Source organism: Xenopus tropicalis, chromosome 1, assembly GCF_000004195.4.
Source record: "Xenopus tropicalis strain Nigerian chromosome 1, UCB_Xtro_10.0, whole genome shotgun sequence".
NCBI lineage: Eukaryota > Metazoa > Chordata > Amphibia > Anura > Pipidae > Xenopus > Xenopus tropicalis.
Genome location: NC_030677.2, coordinates 98,646,448 through 98,673,434, shown reverse-complemented (window position 1 = coordinate 98,673,434; position 26,987 = coordinate 98,646,448). Strand labels below are relative to the sequence as shown.

The window sequence follows — 26,987 nt, the reverse complement described above, 5'->3', positions numbered from 1 at the left end:
GCACCATACACATACCAATAACCATAAAGAACAGAGTTTTGTACAATGATATTGGTACATGTATGGCCAGCTTAAGCTCCACCTGGGCAGAAATTTATGTGAATTTTATATAAACTTTGTAAGGTGATGCAGAATATGTCTGTTATATTAAGGATACAAATAGTTCTCTCATTTTAAAGTTTTGATTTTGCTACCTCAACTAATCAACAATGCATATATAGCATTCATTTCCCTATGAAAGAAACATAACTAACCAAAAATGTTTAAAAATAAATGGAAGACAAATTGTATATATCTGCCTGATCTTTACACAAACTGTAATTGTATTAATGTAGTTTCTTAGTCCTTATGCTGGGGTAGTGGAGAGGTAAAAGTTCTAAAACATCTAAGAAATAAATATCAGTCTTAGTAGGCATGTCCGCAGATAAACAGCAACACTTCTTTTACCAATTACTACTATATTATTGCTCTTGCAGCCCTTCCCTGACCCAAGGTGCATTTAGATTCAGGACAAACTGCATTCTCCAGAATTTCTTTTCCAACCACTATACCCCACCCCACACTTTTGACACAGTTGCCTTAAACAAGGGGCTAGAATAAAAACAGCACAGCATATAGAAAACTAGCAACAGAAAAGCTATATCATTCTGCACAAACTTCGTAGGTGTCAGACACACTTTTAAAAATAAAATATATAATGATGCACTTGGCCATAAAGTTAGTTTATGAATGTAAACTCATGTGTATTTGTATTTTTGCATTGGGGAAAAATAGATTCAATGTTGCCTATATTTCTTTTGTATGTAGCACTGTCACCTACTACACAGATTTACCAGCCACAGACCTCTTCTTTACCAGTGATAATGTGGAAATACAGTCCACAATAATAACAGACACAACAAGGTTTTTAATGTAAATGCTTGTTGGTGCTATATAAATAAATAAATGGTAATACAACTATGAAGCACATAAACAAAACATTAGTCAGCCACTTAATATTTTACATAAAGAAAAAGCACAGAAATTAGAAATTATTTAAAGAGGCCAAAAGACAGTAAAGCTTATGGTATTCCTCTCTTATGGTCTACTAGACCTGCTACTATATAACTCATAGTTTAAAGATGTTATCATTCAGTATAACCTCTTTGGAAAGCTTATAAGCACATATTTCTTTCTGAGCTATGTTCAGATCATATGAAACCAGTCTTTTCAGAACTGGACAGCACCTGCCTAAAGCAGATTGTCTGGTTCAAAACCCTACTTATGAGTGTGTATACAAAAGCTGTACACTCAAGAAAGACTTGAACTGGTGATATAAACAGTTGTGCGCATGCTGAAGCACAAAGCCTAGAGGGAATGTGACAGTAATAAAAGAAAGCACTGCTCTACTTCAGTCTAAAACAAAGACAGCAGCAATTAGCAGGGGGCCCAAAACATCTACTTTCTGCGACAAAACCTGAACTGCAACTGTGCATGACCTGCTTTATAGCACAGTATTAGTTGACAGCCAAACCTGCCATTTTGGACTCTGGAAGCAATATCTCCTGCTTCAGAAGCAAACTAGAGACAGCTTCAGATTTAATTTTTTTTGCCAGACAGGTAGGATTTACTTGAGCAAAATTGGTCAACCTCAACTACCAAAAACTATATGTAAGAGCAGCTTGTTTACTACAGGTGAATACAGACCAATATCACCATATAACAAAAATATATTTGCTTGAAGGGTAATGTATCAAAATGGATAAAACATAATAATCACACAACATTGCAAAATTATACAATTGGTGTGTTTTACAAATTATATTGTTTTCAAGGTATAAATGTCTGCTGAACACAAATACTCGAAAAAATATGGTTCAGTCACGATTTTTACAGTATACTATTTTATGGTCATACTCCAACATAATTTGTGTCCTTATATTGCTTGATGTATTTCTCTTTAAAGCTGCAAGGTTAAGGGACAATAACACAGGTGAGACTTGTAAAATTGTAGCGATATCAAGTGTTGAAAAGAAAGGCGCCAAAAAAATATTTGAAGTTAATGCTGTTGCTATAGTGGATACTGGGTATAATAAATAAGGACTCACTAACAAGGAAAAACTTGATTCTCCTAATAGTGGAGCAGTAAATTACTCATCTCAGAAATGAACTGGTGCTTTTAAGGGAGTGAAAGGTAATAAAGGAAAACGAGGCTCTGGTGTAGAGAAGGATAGAAAATGACTGAGAATGATGATGCTTCGAACTACAAGAGGTTCAGAAAACCGATTGTGGTTTCATTGCATGGAGAGAGATGGCTGATGTGTTAAAGTGATACATATTATAGATTGGGGAAAAATTAGAATATGAATTATAGATTGGGAAAAAAATGGAATATTGATTATCATGGTTAAAGTATGAAAAAGACACAAGGCAAAGTGGAAGTAACAGAAAGAAGACTTGTAATGGCAAGCTAGATACAACAGTGGATGGCTGGTAGGGGATACCTCGCACTTGCTGCTCCAGAGTCATTATGACCTGCACGGCCTGCTGAAGGATGATGAGCTTGGTTTGGGCCTTGTCTGCCTTCATATGCATTTGCACCATACGACCAAGTTCCTTGAAAGCTTCATTGATGTCTCGTACTCGCACCCTCTCCCGTGCATTATTTGACATCCTCCTGTCACGATCCCTTGAGTCCTTTTCTTCCACAGAGTTACTCTCTTCTTTACTGCTTCCTCCACTGCTGGACCCCAGGATAGTGAAGGATTAAAGATGGCATGGGGCTCATATCCCACAAAATACCTTTCACCTCTTGGGATACTCAGATAGTTGGCAAACAGACACACATACGCACACACTGAAGTCATACTCGCACTAATAGAGATGTTGTGCAATGTAATGTAATACATTTAATAGAAGAATTGACAATTCCTTATTTAGGTGATATGGGTAAAGGTGTATTTGGTGTTTTGATCTCTGCATTTTCCCATTTAAAAGGTATGGCAATACATAAAAACAGCATTATTGCAAACACAGCAGTGAATGAACATATTCTCTGCATTTTGCTGTGCAAAATTTCTGCAAAAATAAACATTACCTTTAGGAATGAAACTACTTATGATTTGCCTTTATTTTAATCTCTCAAAAAAAATAAAAACAGTATACTGAAACTATTTCTGCCTAAATTTAAAATGCTTTCAAACTGTGCTCTTCTACTTCCACAGGACAAAACTAAAATAACAGAGCAGCATAATCCCCCAGTAAATATCCCCAAAAAATAAATGGTTTGTAGCAGTAGCAGAGATAAAGGTCTGATTTTAGCTGCATTCGTTATATACTAGGTCATTCTAGTTATATCGCTATATTAGGCTGAAGAAATGTTGCATATTTCAGCAATCAGAAAGTGCACAAAACTACCCATGGTACCTACCTTTTACTGTAATGCCAAACAGCTGAAAGCACCAGCATTCAGGGTTCTTACTTTCAGAGAAATTAAATTACAGTAAATGTAAGGCTGTGAGGGCAGTTTCAGGCAATTCTCTGTCAGTTGAAATACAATAGTGGCAAAAACACCTGTGTGCCTTGAGTGTATTTGCAAATATGTAACATCATGGTATGTAGTACATTTACTCCGATTTGTCCATCATAATCGGCCACATAGTTTTGTTAGATTTTAGAAAATTGATATTCTTTGCAGAAGAAATGAAGCTCCTCTGAGATCAGCACAATTTCCTTATATATTAACTTTGCTTATTTAAATGCTGCATGCACTTTGAGGTTTCATTGCCACTACACTGTTGGATAAATATTACAGGTGACAAACTCTTAAGATTTAGCCTAATATACAGAAGTCCAGTAACAATCAAGTTATAGGTAAGCCATGCATGGCATGATATTCTAACATCGGAAAACTGCTCTACAACATTGTGTTAATAATGGGAGCAGAGGAAGGCAAAAGACTAGGTCTAAACAGAAAACACAGCAAAGTATTGGGTTTGCTACACAGTGTGCTTAATTAAAAGGTTTTTTTCTGAAGCTCCATCATTATGACTTAATTAGCCATAGAGCACTTCAGAAATAAAACTGCACAGGCACACTTCCAGAGTAATGCTGGTTTACTGTGGAGTAGAGTTTTTGGCCCTAAGAGTCCTTTATTAGGTATGTGCTGCCATCATTTTTATTTTAAGCACAAATTATATGACAACCTCAACAATAAGCATTAGGTTGCAGTGTATTATGAATATGCAATATATATCAAAGTAAAGTTTTACTACTGCTGCTTTATGTTTGCCTCAGTAAAAGAACCACTCATACCTTAAGAAATGAAGGTATTTAAAATTTAGTTAAGACAACCAGTCAAACACACACGCTGCTCTCCAAGTACTGAAGAATCTTTCATTACTGCTTCCCAAAGCAAATATCCACGATTTTATTTTACATGGCTGAAATACATTTCCCTGAATGTATTCACCGATAGTCTTCCTTCCAGAGCAAAAAGTCTTGGTTGTGAATGGAGGAGAGTGGGTTTCCGAAGGCTCTTGTTTTGCTTGAAGGCAGCTCATGATCTTTTTTTTTTTGTCAGTAAAACAATGATGAAGAATGTTGTCCAGAATATTTAAACTTGCGGTGTAGACTTAAATCAGTGAGCTGGTACTTGATGTAGTAAATTTTAGTTTGTAAATGCACAAATCTGCTTTTACTGCATACAAAGCTTTACTCATGTATACAGAGGTTTTCATATTGTGTATACACTTAAATATAGCTGCAATTCTGTATACAGTATATTGCTTAAGTTGTGCATATAAAACTCAGCAGCATAGCATCACGCATTGCTATTACTACTTTTTTTGGAATCAATTTCTAGGAGCAGATAGTGCGAGGTCATTGGGACTGGGTTGTGGAGGAGGAGGAGCAGGGACTGGTAGGAGGCACTAAAGTTTGAGAACTGTCTGTTAGAAAAGGAAAAGTGCAAGACATTTGGCAGCAAGTATGAAAAGGACAAGAATGAAGCAGTGTAGAAGGATGAAATAAAATCACTCTAGATATAGGCTGTTATGAGCTTTCAAAAGTATAGTGGGAGAAGAGAGGCATATAAAAATTGCAAAAATTGCAGCAGATGCCCAGCACAAAGCAAGAGTCTGGGTGAGGACATATGGTTGAAACTGTGACCCTAACAAGTAAGTACTTGGGGAGGGGGCACCAACATGCATGGCCTATTACAGAACACACCCCTATTACATGTTCACTCATTTCTAAATAATCTTTTGAATGTTAACCCATAGCTCCCTGAAAGAACTAAACCATTTTAATCAGACGTGACGAACATGATATTGATTTAGAAAAATCACTGCCCAAAAAAAAAAAATCGAATACAGTAAAAACAATTTTTAAGTACTGTGGATCGTAAATATTTTTTATGGCAGGATTCCTAAAACAGAAAGTTGTATTACTGTACTACAGAAGCACACAGCAGAAAATTAAGTTAATAAGACAATCTGAATTTACAAGCTTGTCTGTACAATTTCTGTTCAAAAGAAACTAAGAACTGCCGGCAATTAATTGCAACATAAAAATGTAGCAGGAGGAATATATTTTTAATGTTCACAATATTGCAAGGCCATAGGATATATTGATACTAAACATTTACAAGTGTCACCTGTGTAAACCAGGCCTAAAGGAAAAAAAAAAAAAAAAAAGGCTAGAAGGACTCTCAAGCTGATATTCCCTACTTCTTATTACTTTAAATGTAAATTTTCAGCAGCTGCTGGTTGCTGTAGACCTTCATAAAATAGCTTGAAATAAAGCCATGTTTTCCTTACAATTAAGGTTATGAGAAAAAAATTATTTACGATACATATCTAAAATAGGCCCCCAAAGCAAAACAAAAAACAGAACACTACATATATATATATGGGCAGCTATATTAAATCACTACATATAATTTTACCAGAAAACAAACAGTTAAGAGTGACTGTAATTAAGTTTTTTTTTTTTTAATATATAAATATGATCACTGCAGTTTTATAGCCTGCAACTACAGTTCAGGAGGTTCAGAAGTATATAAAATAAAAATTGTTCAAAAAGGAGAAATTTTATTGTATCAGTTATAACTAGTGGCTAAATATATATCTTTTTCCAAATGCCTCCTGGCAGCCCATCTCTAGATGTGTGACTAGTGAACATGGAACATGTCATGAATCCCATGCAGTTCATGCAATAATTCCCACTCTGCCCACCAAAACTCAAAAACAAAGCAGGATAATAAACAAAACATTAGCAAGCAGGAAGGATTGGTAGCAGAATATACATGTACTGTCCAGAAGCAAAGCGCCTGAAGGATGGAGGGGGGCGTGGCATGTATATCCTGAAGCTTAAGAGAAGAATAGGAGGGGGGATGAGAGACAGACAGATCCGTGCCCCACCACTCCCTTAGCACATCCCACTCACCTCGCACTTGCTGCTCCAGGCTGAGGATGACAGAAACTGCCTGGTGCAGTATCAGCAGCTTAGTCTGCGGTTTCTCACTGTTGAGGTGCAGTTGACACATCCTCCCCAGCTCTTTAAAAGCTTCATTGATGTCTCTGACACGAAGTCGTTCTCGAGCATTGTTGGCTACCCGTCTCTCCTTTTCACGTTCTGCTTTTTGCTCTGGAGGAAGGTTATCGTCCTCTTCATCTTCATCTTGACTGGAGGGGAGGTTTAGTTAGGATAGCAATGTAGAATTAAGGGAATAGGGAACTATGATATAAAGAAAGGAAGATATCTGCAAGACTAAAGGTCCTCACTCCAACTCACACAAGCCCTTAAGCAGAGTTAAATAAAAAATATTTATATAAGCATGCAACGACAATAGCAGATTTTATTTAAAGGAGATCTAAAGGTAAAAGTAAATAATGTATAATTACTCAGTGCTCTACCTGGCTTCTGGCAAAGCAACTCCGGCCAACAAATGGAAAAATATGGGAAATATACCCCTCTTTTTGACATGCTCATGCAGCTGGGCTTATGAAGAAAAGATTCACTACTGAACAAACTTTTTACATTTTTTTTTTTTTTTTAAACACAGACACACATACATGATTTCGCAGAGTGTGAAAAGTGCTGTAGGTACCAGATCCCATTTTCAGTCTTACGAAATAATCCAACCCCATCTTCACTTTGTTCCATTTTTAAGAAATGGATCATGGCACTTGAATTCCCTCCACCCACTATGGAAAGCAGAGGAACTTTATATCCCAGAATCCACCACTTCACAATTGAATAAAGTGAGGAAGGGGTTGTATTACACTGTGATTTTAAGAAATGTAGGGAAATGGTTCACTTTTAATCTGTGAAATCAGGTATGACTGTCCAACAAATAAGTTTGGATAATGTTTATGCACCATTGTACACAAACATAACTGAATGAGCTCATGTTATAAGGGTATATATTTACCCTTCAAATGTTTGGTGCAGGCATCATCTCCCAACCTTACCCCGAACAATTCTCTACCTTCTTGTAAGATAGATGTCAAAAATGCTTAAACAAACCAAGGAAGAAGAAAAGAATTGTGCTGAGCTGTATCCACAGATACTGCAGGCACCAGCCATTTCACATCTGGGAAACTGGATGGTGGTGTTAATCAGTCCTGCTCTGCCAGAAATAAGGTACTAGCAGTGTAATATCTTAAAAAAATTGTTGGCCTTTAAAGGAATTGTCAACTCAGACAAAGAAAAATAAGACTGTTTAAGTGATATAGTTTATAATAATTAAAAAAAAAATACACAATAAAGTTTCAAGATATTGGTAAATATAACTGCTAGCAAATGTAGCTGCTTTAATGTCTCTTTCTATTTCCTGCACCTCTTATACCTACTATTGCAGAAGCACTGTCACTTAGTCTTGACTAGAGCTGATAAAGGCAACCTGGTTTCAAGAATCAGGCCAACCTTGGAGAAAAGCACAAACAACAGCTTGCTTGTCTAGGTTGACAATCTCTTAAAAAGCCTCTTAACAAAAAATTGACTGCAAAAATAATTTTACAAAATTTTACACCCTAGCAAGCTATTAGTGAGACCTGTTTATTGAGCATCGTGTCCGACTTCTCTGTGTCTTAGACTCTTTCTTCTCATCATCTGACAGATCTCCCACAGATCTATTCTCCTCATCCTCTTTACTCTCCCTTTTTATCTCTGGGGCTCTGCCTGGAGGTACTGCCCTTCCAAGCCCAGGAAGCCCTGCAGCAAACACAAAAGCATACAGTTTAAATATGGTATAATGTAGATAAATAAGCCATAGTAAAACATACATGAGCATCTGTATCTATTTTTATTAACAGTATGTATTAATATTATGAAAGGCAAAAATTGCAGGTGTGGTATCCACATACTGCCACAGCAATTTTTAAGCAGTCTCAAACATGGTGCTCTTTGTTCTTTCTGCTGCAAGAAAAGTTCATTAAAATAAACACTGATCCAAATGACACTCAAATATATGCATTGTGAAATAACGGTGTAAATTTTACGGAGATCCCAGTAAATGTTTTGGGGATACCTCTTCATCAGGTGCTCTTTGGTGTGGGATCTATTTTCTAGCATGATTGGACCTGGTGTTTTCAGAAAAAGTTGAACCACTGTGTCTTAAGGCTACAAATAAATATTTAAACATACAAAAAAAACACAAACTATTGCTTTACAATCAATGCAGATTTGTTAACTGCAAGTTCACGGCCAAAAAAAAAAGTAAATTTGTTTACATAGGGCACTATAAAATGGCACTGCGCAGTACTGTGGAGTTTTCTGTTCCATTCCGGTACTTAAAAACAACTGATTACAGGCTGTACTGCATGATAAAGGAGAGTCATTATGCACAGAATTTCTATAACAAACACCAGAATAAAGAAAATGCCCCAACCTGAGTAGGAATCCTGTGGCCTGGTTAGATCAGGCAGTGAACCTGGCTGTGCAGGAACAGTGACCTGACTGTGTAGCATGTTGGAAGCACTAGGCAGGGCTTCTTCTGTGTGAGAGTTTAACTAAAAAAAAAAAAAGGGGGAATAGGACAGTTTAATTGGAGAACCATGAAAGAGTACAATTAGATATAACTAGTTATCACATTACAAAATAATATTGTTTTTTGCTTTACCATAGAATGTCGATTGGCAAGAGAGAGTACAGCAGCAGGGAAGCCGCTTCCAAGAACACTAGCAGTAGCACTGAGAAGAGAGTGAATGTCCTCATGGCCTCCTGGAAGGGAGCCTGTCTGCCCCACAGCATGACTTCTCAAAACATGGATGGCTTCGTCCAAGCGATCTTCCATCTTGTTCTGCTATAAAGGAGAAAAAGAAGTTCATTTAACGGCTACAATCCATTTGGATTAACAACTGATAATTTGCAGAGGAAGATAAAATGTTTATAGCTTCAGTAAGCTGCAATCAGTACGAGTACTTACTAACGTGTGAAGTGTTCCATCATAACTAGGAGACAAAGCTCCAGGACCGCTTGCTCTTGGCCACTGCCCTGAACCTGCAACATGACAGTGATGCAATTAAAGCCAGGAATCACCAGAGGGAAGCCTTATACATGAATCCACAAATTCATAAAATGATGAAATAATCAGCAGACAAATATTTTGTTACAAAATATTCTGTGAATGCAGACATATTCTACTCTGGCAAATATGTATCTATGTCAACACAAAGTGTGAAAACAAAGGCCAAGTAGCAATTCCTGCCCTATCATTCACTGTACCCTAGATACCCAAAGCTATAGCACTGTGTTTTTTTTCCATAAGACATATGGTAAAGAGGAAGGTATTGAATATATGGATAAACTCAGTACAGGGGCCCAGAAGAGACTTATAAGGTTACCAATATACACTTAGAAACAAACCTGTTATTCCTTGTGGTGAACCCACAGGTGTGGATGGGGTGGAGGAAAAGTTGGTACTGGAATGATCTGGAGAATAGATCTAAAAAAAAAAAAAAAGTCAAGTGTAAAGCAAACACTGCTGAAATGAAAACAGTGTGTGTGTGGATTACAAAACTAAATATTATTTTGTAGGCCTCAGGAGTAGGGATGGGTGAAATAATTTAGCATGGTGAAAAATTTCACTGCGCCGCTTCCTTTGACATGGCCGGCACTTTCTATGACACAAACGTCTTCTGCACACATGGCAAAGGAATGACGTACGTGTTAAAAAAAAAAAACCAAAAAAAAAACCTATGCATGCGTCAAAAGCCGCGCAAATCATTTTGCCCATCTCTACTCAAGCGGCCTTCTAATAACATAATAATAATAAACTGGGCTCTGATGGCAACTAATATGGATGCTAATAAATTCAATATTAACCAGTCCATTAAGAATGAGTGAGAGTAAGGATGATGGTATACGGGGAGATTGGTAACCCGCAGTTAAATCTGCACTAATGCAGATTTAACCCAAAAATGCTTTCACCCAAAAGTAGCTTCACAAGGAAACTACGGACGATTTTGGAAAACAAAGACACACATATGTTTTCTCACCAGCAATTTACATTATAGCTGGCGGGAAAGCATTTTCAGGAGATCTGTTGCCCATGATAGCACAGATTTAACTGCAGGTAACAAATCTCCCTGTGTGCCATTACCCTTAGAGTAAGAGTGTGTATGCATCTCTGACTTACTATATATCATTTAAGGACCTTTAGTCAATACACAGTACGTACAGCAGGGATCCCCAACCTTTTATACCCGTGAGCCACAGTCAAATGGAAAAAAGTGTTGGGGAGCAACATATGCATAAAAAAAGTTCCTGGGGGTGCAAATAAGAGCTATAATTGGCTATTTGGTAGCTCCTATGTGGACTGATAGCCTATAGAAGGCTCTGTTTGACTTTACAATTGGTTTTATGCCATCAACACTTGCCTCCAAGCCAAAAATATAAAAATGAGCACCTAATTTGAAGCCACGAAGATCAACATCCAAGATGGTGGAGAGCAACATGTTGCTCACGAAGCACTGGTTGGGGGATCACGGACGTACAGTATATTGTACTTTACGCATTTAGGAATATTGTACATAGATACAGCACGTAGATACATAATAGAAGTTAAAGAAAAGTTTGAACTCAAAAGGGCTTAAGATGTCAAAAGGTGTTGATTGGCATGCTAATGTTTTTGCTGGATGCCCAGCTTTTGTCTAAGTTGTTAGCCCAAAGTCTTAAGCCCTGGGAGTGAAAACTTTCCTCTACAAGACATACATAACTGCATCATATAGCACAGTATGCTTAATATATACAACAAATTTTTAACTGGGTAAATATAAGAACAAATACTAATACAGAAAATTCTTTATAGAATAAAATTAACTCCATAAAAGGGCCTATATTAGGCAAGAGCTTACTGAGGCTAGTGCTTTTCCAAGTGCATCTCCTGAGCTCCCAGTGGCTGTCCCTCTGTTTCCTGCAAGCAAGCACAATAAAGGCACATAATTACATTTGTTGTATGTATCTCTTATCAGTGTAGACTTAAATATGATTTGAGTTAAGTGGGAAAAATGTGAGGTTCAAAAAACAATTACAAAAAAATAAACAAGTCTCCTACTTACCTATCATAGTGTCCCCACTACTGATTGGGGGTGTATGGCTGGAAACCCCATACTGTGCAGGGGTAGTGGAGAAACTGGAAGTCACAGAAGGGTTCACCTCCCCAGAATGCATTGGAAAACCCTTAAGATGAAAAGACACATATTACTTTTAAATATCATAAGACACTTGTTGGGCACTTATCAGGCTACAAAAGGAACAGCCACAAAGCTTCTATCCACAACTTTGATATGCCTGCTTCAGGCACCATGTTATATCTGCGTAGATCACATTATAAAATATTGACAAGTGGAAAGTGGCATTTGGGCCACTGCTCTTTTCAGGCCCAGTTATAGCAGTGATCTAAACACAAACTTATTGTTCACTATCAAAAACTCTGCAATCACAGTATTCTCCTAAACAACCAGCAATTTTTCTTGGCTGCCCTGCTCCTCCCTGACCTGCACCTTACATGAGCAAACATTTTAAGTTTACAGTAGCTGGTAGGAGACAGACTTCTGCGTGTGGGGGAAGTGGTTCATTTTCCCCACTTACCTGGTCATTTTATTTTTGCTGGGTAGATCAGAGTCACACTGTAAGCCAGTATCAAGCTGTACCTATGTAGCTCAGGTCAGTATTGCCCATGCATGCAAAACCTAATCAAAGGCAGCTTAGGGCCTTTTCTTGCTGCCCCACTTGTTGCCAGTAAACATTTAATTTATATTGCACCACTTTTCAAATATTTATAACAAAATGGATCTTACAATAATTTAAAGAGGACATATTTTGCACATGTGGGACACATTGTGCCCATGAATTGTACTTCTCCTAATACAGGAGGAATGTGCTTAAAAAGTAGTGTTTCAGGCTGGCTTATTGCAATTTCTGTTCCACTTCCTGCTGCCTCCTTTTCCAGGCTGTGCAAGGGGGCCAGAGGCACTAAGCGCCAACACTGCAAGATAGGAACCAATCAACAGCTAGGCTGACCCGATAGGAAGCCAAAGCCTGTCTTTGCTTGTGTGACTTCAGGGCTGTGATTGGCTATCCCTCTCCTACTGTGCTCCTGGCAGGACAGTCAGGACACACCACCCCTCATTTGAAACATGACAGGAACCAGAGAGGATCTAATAAAGAGGCCATTTTTACATATTTACTTTTTTGACCAAAGAGAAACCAGCACCATATATTATTCGAAACTGCCTACAAGATCAGGTTATTGACAGTTGATACCTATTCATGGAAAATATCTATTTAATAATGCCCAATTCTGAAAAGCTGTCCCTGCCCAGCTATCAATAATGAAAAGACCAAATCGGTGATTAGACAAGATTTACAACCTTCAACAACCATTGACCCTATTTTTTTTTTTTTTAATATAAACAAGCACTTGTCATTCTAAAGTTTTCGATTACACTAAAGTGTAAAAGATAGGAGTCACCAACCATTCGTTCATGGGGATGCAGGCTGCTGAATCCTGTGGTCTGGGAAACGGAGGACTGAGAGCTATTCAGGACTGAACTGTATCCTCCTTGTCCAATCCCTCCTGAAGAAGCCCAGATATCAGAGGAACTGTGAAGTCCATCTAAAAATAAAAAGGGGGAAGACATAAAAAAAAAAAAAAAAAAAAAAAAAAAGTTCTCTGAATATAAAAACATAAATGCATGCCAAATTACAGTAGTATGTATTTATGCACTACATAAAACAGTTTTATACACTCCTCTATAGAAATAGAAATTTGCATTTTCTGGATTTGGAATGATGAGTTTTTCTGTTGGGCAAGTGATACAACAACGTGCAATGATAAAGAGTATGTACACACATTCTAAGGGGGACATTTATTAATGCACGAATGCTCAGTGTATTTTCTGTGACTTTTTCGTACTTTGTGACAAAATGTGTGCGACAAAATTGTATTGTCGCGCCGAGTACGAAAGTTTCGGATTCATTCAAGCTTCGTTATCGTGATTTTCTTTGGGCCAGGTTGGAGCTGCAGAGTGCCACTGATTCCTATGGGAGGCTTCGAAAATCATGCACAGCAGGATCAAAGTTGGAAAGGTTTTCCCACTGTTTACAATCGTCCGGTACGAAACTTTCGAATCGCCAATACGAAATAATTGTGACTAATACGATTTTTTCGTAGGCATTTTTGTGATATTTGCGATCTTCAGAAATTATCGTATCAAATCCGGATTTTTCCCATTCGGGACTCAAACTCGTGATTTCATGAATGTGCCCCTAAGCATACTGCGCATTACAAAGCTTCTACCACTATATCATAAGTGTGAAAGAAGAATCAATGTTGTGTAAAGGAAGTGATACTTATAGTAGACTGTAATTGAACTCTTTGAACAGACTCAAATATTTTGTTTGCATGATGTGCTTTATGCATATAGCTTATGTACTGAATTCTAAGGTTCTGTCTCTTTACCATGGGATTTCAGAGATTTTTGGTTTAAACTTTGCTTCAGGTCTTAAATTTGTTCAGCGTAGGCTTAGGCTGATGCCACACCAGGCGTAGGGCTGGTTTTTTCGGCAAGCGGAGAAACGTTTGCCGAAAATTCAGCCCTATGCCTGCTACTTGTGCCTGCACCCGAATGAATGGGATATGCTCGGGTGCAGGCACATGTAGCCGATATACGCATGAAAACGCAAGACTTTGCATTCTCTCGCGTTTTCGTGCGTATATCGGCTACATGTGCCTGCACCAGAGCGTATCCCATTCATTCAGGTGCAGGCACAAGTAGCAGGCGTAGGGCTGAATTTTCGGCAAGCGTTTTTCCGCATCAGCCTAAGAATCTGCCTCTATGCTTCTAATTGCCTGCACCTGGAGCCACTGGCCAGGGGCAAATTCTTGGCCTGCATTTATCTGCAGGCTGAGAATCCACCTGGTGTGGCACTACCCATATCTAGTCTTTAGGCTGGGCCTGCAAGCCACTGCTTTGACTGCAGCTAGGATAGGGTAACAACTGATCTACATGGACTACACATATTAACATCACAGAGAACATTGTAAGATGCTTTTTAAAGGTGTTGCCTCTATAAGCAGATTGATTTTTTTCTTCACTTCATATACAATAAATCATAGTGTATGAGGTCGAGGATTATTTTGTATGCTGAACAAATTCTCACAGTGCACATAATTTTTGCATTAATGGGTGCTGCCAATGTGTCTTATCTCGTCACAGATTGCAGTGTCTGATGCTCTACCAGTAGCTATTAAATATGCAGCTATTGATACTCCTCTTCTGTGATCAGAAACATAACTAGAAAACACAAACACGATTTTGCTGTTATGGCTGACCTGTCATGTAGAATGCACCAGGATACACTGAATTAGGTGCCTTGGGGTTGGCGTAACTTCCTCGGTCACCACAGTATTCATCACCTGAGTTTGCTGGGTAAACCTGCATAGATAAAGTGGTAAGTATAAAAGCAAATTTTAAAGTATTTTCAAAATGCAACTTGCATTTAACACATCAACCGACTGAAACATTTAAATTAAGATTAACGACTTAAAATACATACAAAGGGTGTGTTATTTCCCACAATAGCTATATTCCCTGGACTAAAATACCATGATAATGAAAAGTCTGTTATTTCTTCCTCGTTAAATGATGAGAATGTGCTGCATTTTTTTCCACCCAGCAAAGGCCTGGGGGTGCTAAATATGCATTTTAACAACCCTGTGAACTAGCTTGTTCCTTGTCCAATAGTTACATGTATTTTTTATTCTCAAGACAATCTTGAGTGAAATATCAACCTCGTCATAAACAACAACAGTTTTACATAATCTGCAACATTTCTGTGCAATGATAATGTATAATATACAAAAGACATAATATGTAGTAACATTGCCTTATAATCACCGCATAGTGATATCACTGGTTATCTGTGCTCATGATATTCCTTTTAACACAAATGAGAAGTAATAAAAATGACCTTAGTGCTTTAGATGTATAAAACAACTTATAAAAAAAAAAATTGCGATTGCCACAACCTGGAGATGCACTCCATATAATATAAAAAAAACAAAAACCCTAATAAATAAATATCCTTTACTAAGTAGGAGCTACCTGGGGAAAATTACAGCCATCAAAACACAAAAAGAAAAAAGACCCCCCCCCCCCCACCTGAGCCAAGGTTTATAAATGCAAAAAAATAAAAATCTCTATTTACATAGAGATCTCTCTGCCTAAAAATTCAATCAACCATGTAGCAAAAATGCTGAACCTAAGGATTTAAGTACCAAAATGCAGGCTAAATTAAAAACTAAATAAGATTACATTTTTATTAAAGTAAATATGCACTGTCATGGTCATGATCCTTTCAAATACATGCAATAACACAAATAAATGGACAAATTTAGGATATAAAATAAACCAGGAGCTCATTCCAAGCACATATCTTAATGAGTTTGCGCCCCAGAGGCAGGCCCGGAGTTGTGGAAAGGTCACAAAGGCCCGAGCCTAGGGCGGCATGCCGCCCCGCCGCAACAGAATTTTTAAATTTGGCTCCCATACGGAGCAGTCGGGACCTCTCCCCACTGCTCCATATGGGAGTTTAAATGTGCGATTGCGCGTTGATCGCGCATGCGCACTCGGGGGGAGAGGGCGCCGCGCGTTCGCGCATGCGCACTGGGGGGCCGGGCGGGGGCAGCCTCGGGGCGCCGAGAACTTAAATCCGGCCCTGCCCAGAGGAAGCCCACACAATGGGCGAAATGCACATTGCGCTGGTTATTTTGGGACTTTTAAAAATCATCGAAATTTTCTTTGTATTAAAACAGTATCTTGTACTTGATGGTAACTAAGCTGTATAAATCCATGCAATGTAATTGGGCTATTTTATAAATCCAAATTCCGGAAAGACCACTTAGGCTGGTGGCACACGGGGAGATTAGTTACCTGCGATAAATCTTCACTACCGCGGGCAATTAATCTCCCAAAATACCTTCCTACTGGCAAAAATGTGATTCGCAAGTGGGATGACATACGCGGACTTCAGTCGCCCGAGGCTGCCTCGCCAGGAAACTTCGGAAAACCAAAGCGATGCATATGCCATCCCACCGGTGATTCACATTCTTGCCGATGGGAAGGTATTTCGTGGAGATAAATCTTCGCTACCGCAGGTAACTTTTCACAGGCGACTAAACTCCCCGTGTGCCACCAGCCTTATATAAAATCCCAGGTCCTGAGCATTCTGGATATATACACTTATGTATATACTTGTGTGTTTGAAAGGGAAAGTGCACAGTCATCATTGCATAAAATAGTTTTCAAACATTACAAGTTATATTGCATAAAAACTGAAAAAGTGTATCTGAAGTGAAAATACCGAAATTCACAGATCACATAAATATAAAGTCCATGTTAGATATGATGTGCCAAGTAAAAGAAAACACAATAAGTGTAAAATTTAAGCTGGCCATACATTTTGCCTATTTAGCCACCCATGTGCAGGGCCAAATTAGGCATTTCATAGGCTACTAGGACCTGTTGGGCGAGGAGGCAGTGCTCACTGTTTTAAAACCTGCCACACAGATAACTGGAGGATTCTGACCATATATTGGTTGAGCAGACCCTTGCATCTTTTTTAATCCTGCGTATGGCCATCTGTACACATCAATAATATAGATATAGGTCGGAGTGCATTTAGTAAAATGAAAATAGTAAAGAACAATACTGACCAAGTTTCCCCATGCCATAAGGCAAGTTTTCCCTTTTTTCCATATATTTGGGGGAAAGATTATTGGAAAGTTGAAAAGTATAAAAGGCAAACGGTACAGTACAGAACAGAATTTTTCTGAATTGTTAATACATCACATTAGTGAGCATACTGTGCAGATAAGGAATGCATTGGAGTTAAGTACTGAGAGAAGGTACCTCCCAGTATCTCAAAATACATAGGATACTAAAATACTGGATTCCTATAATTTGATTAAAGACAGAGTGCGTGTGTGTGTGTGTGGAAAGGAGGGGGGAGTTAGACCCTCAGCACCATCTGCCATACCTTGGCACTGTGCCAGCACTCTGGGCAGCTGGGAGTAGGGGGGATGTTGATAATGAGAGGGAGGAGGGGGCTATGTTAGGAGCTAGAATAGAAGGGGGAAGGGAGACAAGAGGTGGAAGGATATATATCAGAAGAACTCCACCTGCCAGCAAGTTACACATACAAAATCGATGTTATAGATGCATACATAAGTACAGATAAATATAGATGCATACGTCATTTCTCTTGCAAGAGGTTTAGAGATGCTGTATACTAAATATATTCATTCTCAATCAAAAGAACCCTTAATAAATGAGTAGTAAACCTTCCACGCAAATAAACAACATTCTGTATAGAGCCAATTCAGCATATATAGCAGATTCCAACAGCTTTTAGAAAAGTAATCCCCTGGCATTGTGGAATTTACTCTCCCTAAATCACGTCCCTGATAAACCCTTTACGTGACCAAAAAACAAACAACGGGGCAACCACTTATTAACTCCTTTAGGGCTGTGGCACACGGGGAGATTAGTCACCCGTGACAAATCTCCCTTGTCGCGGGCGACTAATCTCCCCAATATGACATCAGACGAGAATGTAAATCGTCGGTGGGATGACATACGCGGCGTCAGTGATTTGCCGAAATCGGCAAAGTTTCCTCTTGAGGCAACTTCAGCGATTTCGGCAAATCGCCAACGCCGCGTATGCCACCCCACTGGCGATTTACATTCTCGCCGGTGGGATGTCATATCGGGGACACTTGTCGCGGGCGACCAATCTCCCCGTGTGCCACAGCCCTTAAGGATACATTATGTTAAATATTGTGTATAGCCACTTGTATTATACACCCTTCCTACTAATAAAAGTAAAGGGGTAATTTATCAACATCAAGACAGGATGATGGAGGATTAAGTGCAAAAACAGGTGCAAATCCATGTTTTCCCACTTTGCCCTGTAGTTAGCACCAACAGCCACAGGTCCTTGCAATCACATTTCCATATTCCATAGGATATGATCAAGGGTTTTTAAGGTGCCAAGCTTTAATGTCCCATAAATTTGCACCAAAAGCACCACACTGCTCACTTGACCAAGGAAATTACACTGTAACCACAATATTGGAGAATAACTTAGTAGTTGAAACACAAGAGAATACTCTAGCAATGAAAATGTGACATGACTCAAAAGATGTGAATTATTCCCAGCCATAAGCCTTGGATTCCAAACCAGAGCCCCACACAACATAGAAATCACTGTAATCTATTCCTTCAAAAAGTATGAATACAATTTTTATATGCTGAAATACAGCTGCAAAACAGCTCTCATTTGAAATCCTGGCAGGTGAAGAGGAACTAAAACATTGATGTTACAAATTGCAACAGCTTCCCCACAGCACGCAGAACTACATAACCCACAATGCATTGCAATGCGAAGCTACCTTCCCTATTGACATCATGTGCAGGGAATTGTGGGATTTGGAGGATGCAGGCTGAAGGCAGGCTGAGGACTGTCAACAACTATTACTTTTTTTTTTATTTCAAAGTAGTCAGCCAGATCAACAGGAGAACAGAGGCTAGGCTGCATATTTTTTTATTGATGTATATTGCAAAGTTGCTTGAAATTATGTTTACTTTTCAGAAAACTTAATTTGCGTTTGGGTGGATTTAACCTTTAACACTGATTTTCAATAAACATAACATAGTGTATTATACTTCATTTAAACTTTATAGTCATATTTATAATTCAACCAAACATAAATTATATTCCTTTATCTTCTACAAAGCTTTCCCACAAAAGGTAGGGCAGTTATACACACACTCTTAAATACACATCAAAGTAAAAGAAAATTATGCTTTGCGTCTAAATTAAAAACACCCAAAATTGCAATTGACCCACAGGTTGGAAATGAGTAAGTTAACAGTTACTCAGGAAGCTGTTAATCACAGAGACTACCCCTCCTCCTTTCCAAGCCCCTTATAAATTGTTGGGAGGGGGGTCTCACCCCTCCAGCAGAGTGAAGTCATTTCCTCTGCTCAGTCTGTTTGGGAGGGGGCGCAAGGGGATTAAGCATTAGAGGAGGGGTGAGGAGCGGGGTTTGACACACTGCCCTGAGTGTTTTAGTAGGGTCTGGAATGTTATTGTGCCTTGGCTATATCATAGTTTTTGTGCATTACATTAAAAACTCCTGAATATAAAGACATATAAATATGTTGTTTCTCCAAAATCACTCTTTTTTTTAAAGGACCAGTTATGCTGAAGTTTTTTTTTTTTTTTTTTTTTTTAGACATACTTAACTATTTAAGGGCTGGTTTTACAGTGCCGTAGTGCCATTACTGTAGACTCTCCTGTAGAATCTCCTGTTTCCCATTTCATGGATGCTGGCACTCAACTGGTTCCATCACCAACACTTACAATTACAGTATTTCTTGAAAATGTTCTCTTTTGAGAGGCACGTTCTTTCTAAGGCTAATGGCACAAGCATCGCTTTTTGTGCTAGTGTAAATATGCCAGGGGAGGAAAGCTGATCTGCTGCCATCCATCCCTACATAGTTACGCATGCTGACAGGTATGGCTTCAGCCCATCAGAGTACAAATAGAGCGAATTTTGGCACAGAAACACTAAAGTATACATTTTTTTTGCCAAAATCTCAGTTGAACTGGAACAGTCCCATTCTGAACTCACTAGTAAACAGTTGGCATTTAGCACCAAAACTACCACCTATCATTACTTGACAAATCAGGTACTACCTGACTAGCATCCCTGGATAAATGCCATAATTGCACTGTTGTCTGTAAGATGTATTTCTAATAAACCAATTTTTATTAGTATTAACATGTATTCATAAAAAGCCAACCTATTCCACAGCAATGTACAATAAATGGGTGTATATATTGAACACAGAGATACAAAATACAACAACCAACTCAGAAGGCTTTACCTAAAAGTTTTACTCAAATTGGTTTTAGTATTTTTTTAGGTTGTAAAGTGCGTATCCACTGCTGTTTGTGTGCATGTTTATTATGTTACTCTTTAACGTTTCCTTATTAATCCAGGACTGTAACTATCTTGCACTTTTTAGACTTTGTTTATTCAAAACAGCCAGTGCCCTCATAAAGCTTGCTTACAATCTAATTTCCCTATTAAAGGTTACCAGACATAACATTTTATCACACGGAGGTTACTTGACTTCCAAGTATAGACTGGAGGAAGAAACCCGAGCAATAGAAATAGACATAACTGGAAACTCTGAAGGCAATTATTAGATGCCAGATGGCATTCATATCATAAAGTACTTTACTGACTGCTGGGTTTCCAGTTATGTGCAGGCCTCATCTTTTGTGATACAGTTTACTACATCCATAGAAAAACCCAGGCAAACAAAGAGATCATAAAAACATCATGCAGATAGTGCCCTGGTCGTTATGAAACCTAAAACCCCAAGAACTGCAAAACAACAATGCTAACTGATTTCCAAAATACAGAAGAAAATATCTAACAAATGAGAGTTTCTTAAAAATATATTCACAATTTATTAAAAACCACACATTTATTCATACATTCTAAATATTATATCTACTCGGAAAAATCAGATATTCAGTGTGATACTTTGCTGAGAGATTCAAATTATTTTTTCAACTTTAAATTTACCATTTTCCAGAAAAAAAATTTCACTCTTTCAGAAATAATTTAATTCTGACTAAATCATCCAACTTCCTAGATTGTTATGTATTCTAAGGATAATTCAGCTTTACAAACGGTAGTTTTTAAATAGTACACTACAGTGACAAATGGTTGGGAGCGTGTAGTTGGCAGTGGTATAACTACAGAGGGAAGCAGATCCTGCAAGCAGGGGGGCGGGGGGTGCAGGGGGCCCAGCTGAGGCCTGCTTTATCGTTAGTCACCCATTTTTCTGTGTGTGTGTGTGTATGTGTGCGCGTGTGTGCGTGGGGGAACAGTAACAAAAAAATGAAAAAGTGTTTTAAAATAAGTAAAATATAATGTACTGTTGCCCTGCACTGGAAAAAGTGGTGTATTTGCTACAGAAACACTACTATAGTTTATATATTAATAAGCTACTGTGCAGCCTTTGGGGCAGCCATTCAAGCTGGAAGGAGAAAAGGCACAGGTTACATAGCGGCACGTTCAGCACTTACTGGTCATCGGTTATCTGCTGAGATATGACAGCAACTAAGGCTTAAAATTGTAATGGTGGAAAGGAAAAGTGAGTTTAGAACAAAAATTAGAAAAATTCAAGAAAGCAATTGAAAGGTTGTACTTTTTAAAAACTAAGTTTTGAAAAAGTGCTCTACCCTTTTAGGATGTATAGCCAGATTTATGTGTGGGCACTGTAATATAAATATATACAAATTTTGCACTGTGAGATATCAATATTCCCTTCTCAGTTATCTCGTCTCTCTCTTTATGCATGAATTGGAGATGGATTGGATTGGATTTTGGATCCAACAGTTAGGGTCATATGAACTGGTGTGTGCTCCCTTTGCCCAGACAATGTACAGTGAAAAGTCAATCAAAATATCAAATTCTTACACAGAGCTTCATAAAGAGAGACAAACTTTTTTTGTCTAGAATATCCTGCTAACTATATTTTAATAGCAGTGTTCTCAGTTACTTTCATATTTTTCTTTAGTTTTTTTTCGGTAGAATTTACAGAAAGGTATCGATTTTGTTTCGCAGAAGTAGCACAAGGCTTAATTAATGGCAAACAAATATCACTTACAGAAGAAGGTAGTCCTGGTGGTACCTTTCGCACTTTTTTTGGCTGGGCATCTGTGGGATAAAGAATTATGAATATCAGTGCAAATAATAAAATGAAAACAAACACCGCCAAACAGCTAGGGATAAAATACCACTCATTATCTTGGTATTCCCTTAACCCAGGAGCATAACATTGTGGGTCATCTGCCATCCCTGTGATCACCCCCAGACCACCATCACTGCCCCCTTAACCAAATGTTCATATTAAAGCAACTTAAAGTAGTTAAAGCTTTAGGCGTGTGGCGTTTTTATGCTGCGTATTTTCTCAGCCTAAAAACGCTGCACAAGCCACACAGCCCTGACTATGGCGTTTTTCAGCCTAGTACTGGTGACGTAGCAAATCCCGTTTCCATGGTGCTAATAGTGCGAAATAGTAAAAAACGCCACATATTTCCGCTAGGTCTGGCAGCTGCCTTCGTGTATACATAGGAATAGCTTGCTGTGCAAATACTGGCGTATTTCGGCAAACGCTTGAAAAATCCATGGTAAGGCGTTTTCGAGCGTATTTACGCATTGTGTGGTTTGCTTCGGGTCTTTTCAAGTTATTTCTATGGATGATGATATTGTGCGTTTTTCAGCCGCCAAGAGAATTAGAAAATACGCAGCGTAAAAACGCCACGTGTGGCATCAGCCTAAAACGTTTCTTAAATCAAATGTAATATGCAAATGACTTAGGTGATTAAATAGGCAAAAAGCCCACCTGTTTTCTTACCAAGGTTACTGTCTCCTGGTCGCCGCCTTGAATTGTTGGGGTAAGTATAATATTGTGAGCCTGCTTTTCCTGCATTTGGTGACAGAGCAGAAGGACTGTTCATTGCCAAGTCTCCAGGAAGAAATCCAGTCTAAAAATGAAAAGATCAAATCATGATTATACATCTAACAGCAAGCTACAAAGAGTTTTAAAATATTATAACATACATGAGACTTTCAATAAAATACTAAGAAAGGCTTGAGAATAAACAAGATCAGGGCTGCCTGCAAAAGATTACAGTCTCTTGTGTCTGCTATGAATTTGCAAAAATAATGCAACTCAGAACTGAAATTGGAAGTTCATCATAAAAAAAAGGTGTCAACCTTTATTATTATTTTCACAAAATTGTGTGGGGTAGACATGAATGACAACATTAATTGGTAGTTTTACCATTTAAAATATTTTGCCTGTACAAATTGCATCTAATCCCCACGGTAAACACTCCCATTGTGCATCTTGCAGATGTGTGGAAATAGTCTAGACTGGCATCAGGCATTTCACCTCTAGTGTGAACATATATTGACCTTGGGAAACAAGGACATGCTCAATACAAAAGGGCAGTTCTCAAAAAATAGTAGCAGTACTGACCTATATATTGCTATATTCAGCTTTTGGTTATACTTCCCAAATACACACCACTTTACTACAGTATGTAAAGCCATTACCTACAAAGACTCAGATTACAGGTAAATCAGACCAGCAAATGTAGTAGGTAATATCATTATGTCATATTTTGCAAGAAAGTCTCTCACCTACACTATGCCATGCGCACAAACGGTATAACTATATAGTTGTACATTCTACCTGATTCATTGCCATCCCAGAGTCTCTTCCAAAAGTAGAATATGGAGGTCTTTCATTTTTTCCTGGAGGGAAAAAAAAATTATAAGTATAAAAGAGATGCGTTCTGAAATATTTTGGAATTTCTAGAATATTAAGTTTCTTAAGCAGCATTTTGTCATAATGGTGTAATGCAGATCTCAAGTGACATTTTTGTCATGTTTTATTTCTTCAGGTATTTCTTCAGGCCACTATGTATGGTTTACCCTGGGTCCCTATGAACTTACCTTGTCCGGCTGATACCCTACCCCTCCCCATTAAAGAGCATTTTGCATTACACAATCTACAAATTGCCTTCATAGCCCACAAGGCTCCCATTAAAGTGCATACAGCCCAAAAGGCCCTCCCGAAGGTCAAAATACTTCTCCCAGTTTACATTCCTCCCAAAAAGTTTCAGTGACTCACAAAAAATTGCCCTTTGCAACCAATACAGGATAAAGTATCCTATATTACAATAGCCTATACTGCAGTTTTCATAGCCCATCCCAATACCAGTAAATGTTTATGTAGCCCACACAGAAGCTAGTGAAATGAACCCCAACCACACTGATTAGAGCAAATGCACACCAGTCTGCACTGCTTTCATTGAAGAGGCCCCATAAACCAGTACAACCTATTAAGTGCCTTAGTAGAATTGCCGATAGCAATACAGACTTCTGTTACTAACTAACAGTTTGAACAGAGTTCAAAATCAAGCACAACATTAAGCCAAAAACTTGCCAGTCAACTATCATAGAATGGCCAGGCTCACATACCTCATGAGCATGTTACATGGAAAGAAGCACAAGCAGAGAAAAAAAATCATAGGGTAACAAAGTTATGGAATAAAGAAATAAGAATTTGTATGTGTGAAATAAATACACTCTTTCTGGTTCATTTTGACTGTAACTGCATCCCCTACAAATCCTGAAGACCTACCATTTTACACTTACCTACAAGACCAGATGCAAGGAAAGGAGCAGATAAGTTCCCTTCATGTGATGGCAGTTCCCTGTGCTCCCCATAATGTGATCCATCTCCATAACCCTAAGAGAAAGAAAAATAACATCAGCAAAGACACCGGTACCAAGTCCTTCTTTAAACAGAGGTTGGCACAATCTTCAGCAAACAGGAGCATCATCCTGGGGTCTCAGGTAGGTATTATAATCACTGGGGGTGCCTAATAGTTTAGAACCCCTAAAGTGATTATACTTTTTAATTTTCATTTGAACAGGCTTTCTCTATGTCAGTTCTGAATCATTGTCATGACAAGTATTTCTATTATATACTACAGAAATCATAGATTGCTGACAGGAATACGGTGATAGGAAAACTTTTTTTTTCAAAAATGCATCAGTTAATAGAGCATCTGCAGCAGAATCCTGCATTGAAATCGGTTTCTCAAAAACAAACATTTTTTAATATTTAATTTTTTAAATTTCTCATGGGGCTGGCCATATTCTTTATTTCCGAGGGTGCCACAGGCATGTGACCTGTGCTCTAATAAACTTCAATCACACTTTACTGCTGAGCTGCAAGTTAGAGTGATATCGTCCCCCTCCTTTTCCCCCCCCAGCAGCCGATCAGCAGAACAATGGGAAGGTAGCAAGAAAGCAGAATAGCACTCAAGAGAAAGAAATTCAAGTCTGGCTTTGGAATCCACCAGTTATATGGAAGTAGGAGAAACAATAGGTTATCTGAAAGCAGTTCTAATGTGTAGAGCTGGCTCCTTCTGAAAGCTCAGACTCAGGCACAATGCACTGAGATGGCACCTACACACCAATATTACAAATAAAAAAATTCATTTGTTTCAAGAATGAAATTAAATGGCAGAGTGAATTATTTGCTATGTAAACAGTGTAAATTAGAAATAAAAAGTACACCATAAAAATTATGACAAAATCCCTTTAAATTAAAATATACTGCTTCTCGGTGAAGCCTTGCGTAGGCCATGTCCCCTTTTGAAGACCATAACTTTTTTGCATATGTGATGCCTTCTTTTGCACCAGCGTGACTAACTAGATAATCCTTTTTTTACATCTTCTATCCTCCTATCTGCACCATAAAAAGGATAAGAGTCTACTAATAAACCCCGGCATAAGACAGCAATGCAACACTCAACAAAGAGCACTTCTATTTATTTATTTATTTTTTTAGTGACAAACTAGAGATAAAAGGGATATTAAAAAAAAAAAAAAAATCAAACTTCCCTTTTTAAAGGGGACCTGTCACCTTAAGAAATAATTCCAAATTGTTTTGTGTTGTGTTTGTCAAGCAAAATAAACTTTACTTGTATTATATAAATTATTTTAATCTTATTTTCTTCAGCCTTGGAATTCACAATAGCAGCAAGCAGGCCGGCACCATTTTGTGGACACTTATCAAAGCAGGGATTGCATCCTGCCAAAATCTTGTTTCTGTGCCATTATGGGGGGACCTGATACCCATATCCATGCACTGGTTACAAAACTACATGGTGCAGAGGGAGGGGGAATGTGAGGAGGGCAGCAATATCTAAAATGTTCTGAACTGAAAGTGAAAGTAACTCTCTGGCCCACCTCTATGCCTAAGGCATAGAGGCAGGGCAGGCAATATATGATTGACAGCTGGGATTTTTAAATGCTTTTATAATGGGTATGGATGTTGTAACAAAAAAAAATGATTTTGGGTTTCTTGTTTAATTTGAAAAGGGCTTTTATTATACAGCTTTTATAAGTCTGGGTGACAGGTCCACTTTAAATATTTCTCTCATGCTGGCTGCTTGTCCCTTTAAAACCACCATTACAATCCCTATAGATTCTCTACATGTGGCTATAACAAGTAGTTATGGGAAAATTGTGATGTATATGTTCTGAGAACTGCTAGAACAGCAAGTAAGCAAGTTTTCTTTATTAGCGATTTGCCAGGCTGAAAGCTTATTTATAAACATGCATCTAGCTATTGGATGCAGGGCACATGCCCCAGGGGCCAACAGCAAACAACGCCCATGTTATTGTTTATGGATGCTATAAAAATAAATAATAAATGTAATAATAAATGTATCCACTACTGTTGATTCATACTCAAGGAGGAGATAATGTTCACTTTTCCTGCTATTTAGGAAACCAATGTGTTCTCTAAAACCCAGTTGAAATTATT

The 26,987-nt window shown here is 38.2% G+C and overlaps 1 protein-coding gene across 12 annotated transcripts in view; it reads right to left on the bottom strand.

Annotated features, from left to right (window-relative positions):
• Positions 1-26,987, bottom strand: part of tcf3 (transcription factor 3) — a 66,276-nt gene that overhangs the window by 3,519 nt on the left and 35,770 nt on the right. For 3 of the 12 annotated variants that reach the window (XM_031897874.1, XM_031897936.1, XM_031897893.1), the window contains 14 exons: positions 24,803-24,896; positions 23,835-23,896; positions 22,980-23,121; positions 22,242-22,291; positions 14,822-14,924; positions 12,963-13,102; positions 11,544-11,664; positions 11,340-11,398; positions 9,850-9,928; positions 9,410-9,483; positions 9,104-9,286; positions 8,873-8,993; positions 8,037-8,196; positions 5,978-6,665 (listed from right to left, as the gene is read on the bottom strand). In XM_031897874.1, coding sequence (XP_031753734.1) covers positions 6,152-6,665; positions 8,037-8,196; positions 8,873-8,993; positions 9,104-9,286; positions 9,410-9,483; positions 9,850-9,928; positions 11,340-11,398; positions 11,544-11,664; positions 12,963-13,102; positions 14,822-14,924; positions 22,242-22,291; positions 22,980-23,121; positions 23,835-23,896; positions 24,803-24,896 — 1,902 coding nt within the window. In that variant the 3' untranslated portion in view covers positions 5,978-6,151. Of the gene's footprint in view, positions 1-2,483; positions 2,723-5,977; positions 6,666-8,036; positions 8,197-8,872; positions 8,994-9,103; positions 9,287-9,409; positions 9,484-9,849; positions 9,929-11,339; positions 11,399-11,543; positions 11,665-12,962; positions 13,103-14,821; positions 14,925-22,241; positions 22,292-22,979; positions 23,122-23,834; positions 23,897-24,802; positions 24,897-26,987 lie in introns of those variants that run through there. The other 9 variants (XM_012960864.3, NM_001100273.1, XM_031897943.1 and 6 more) reach the window with 8 other exon arrangements.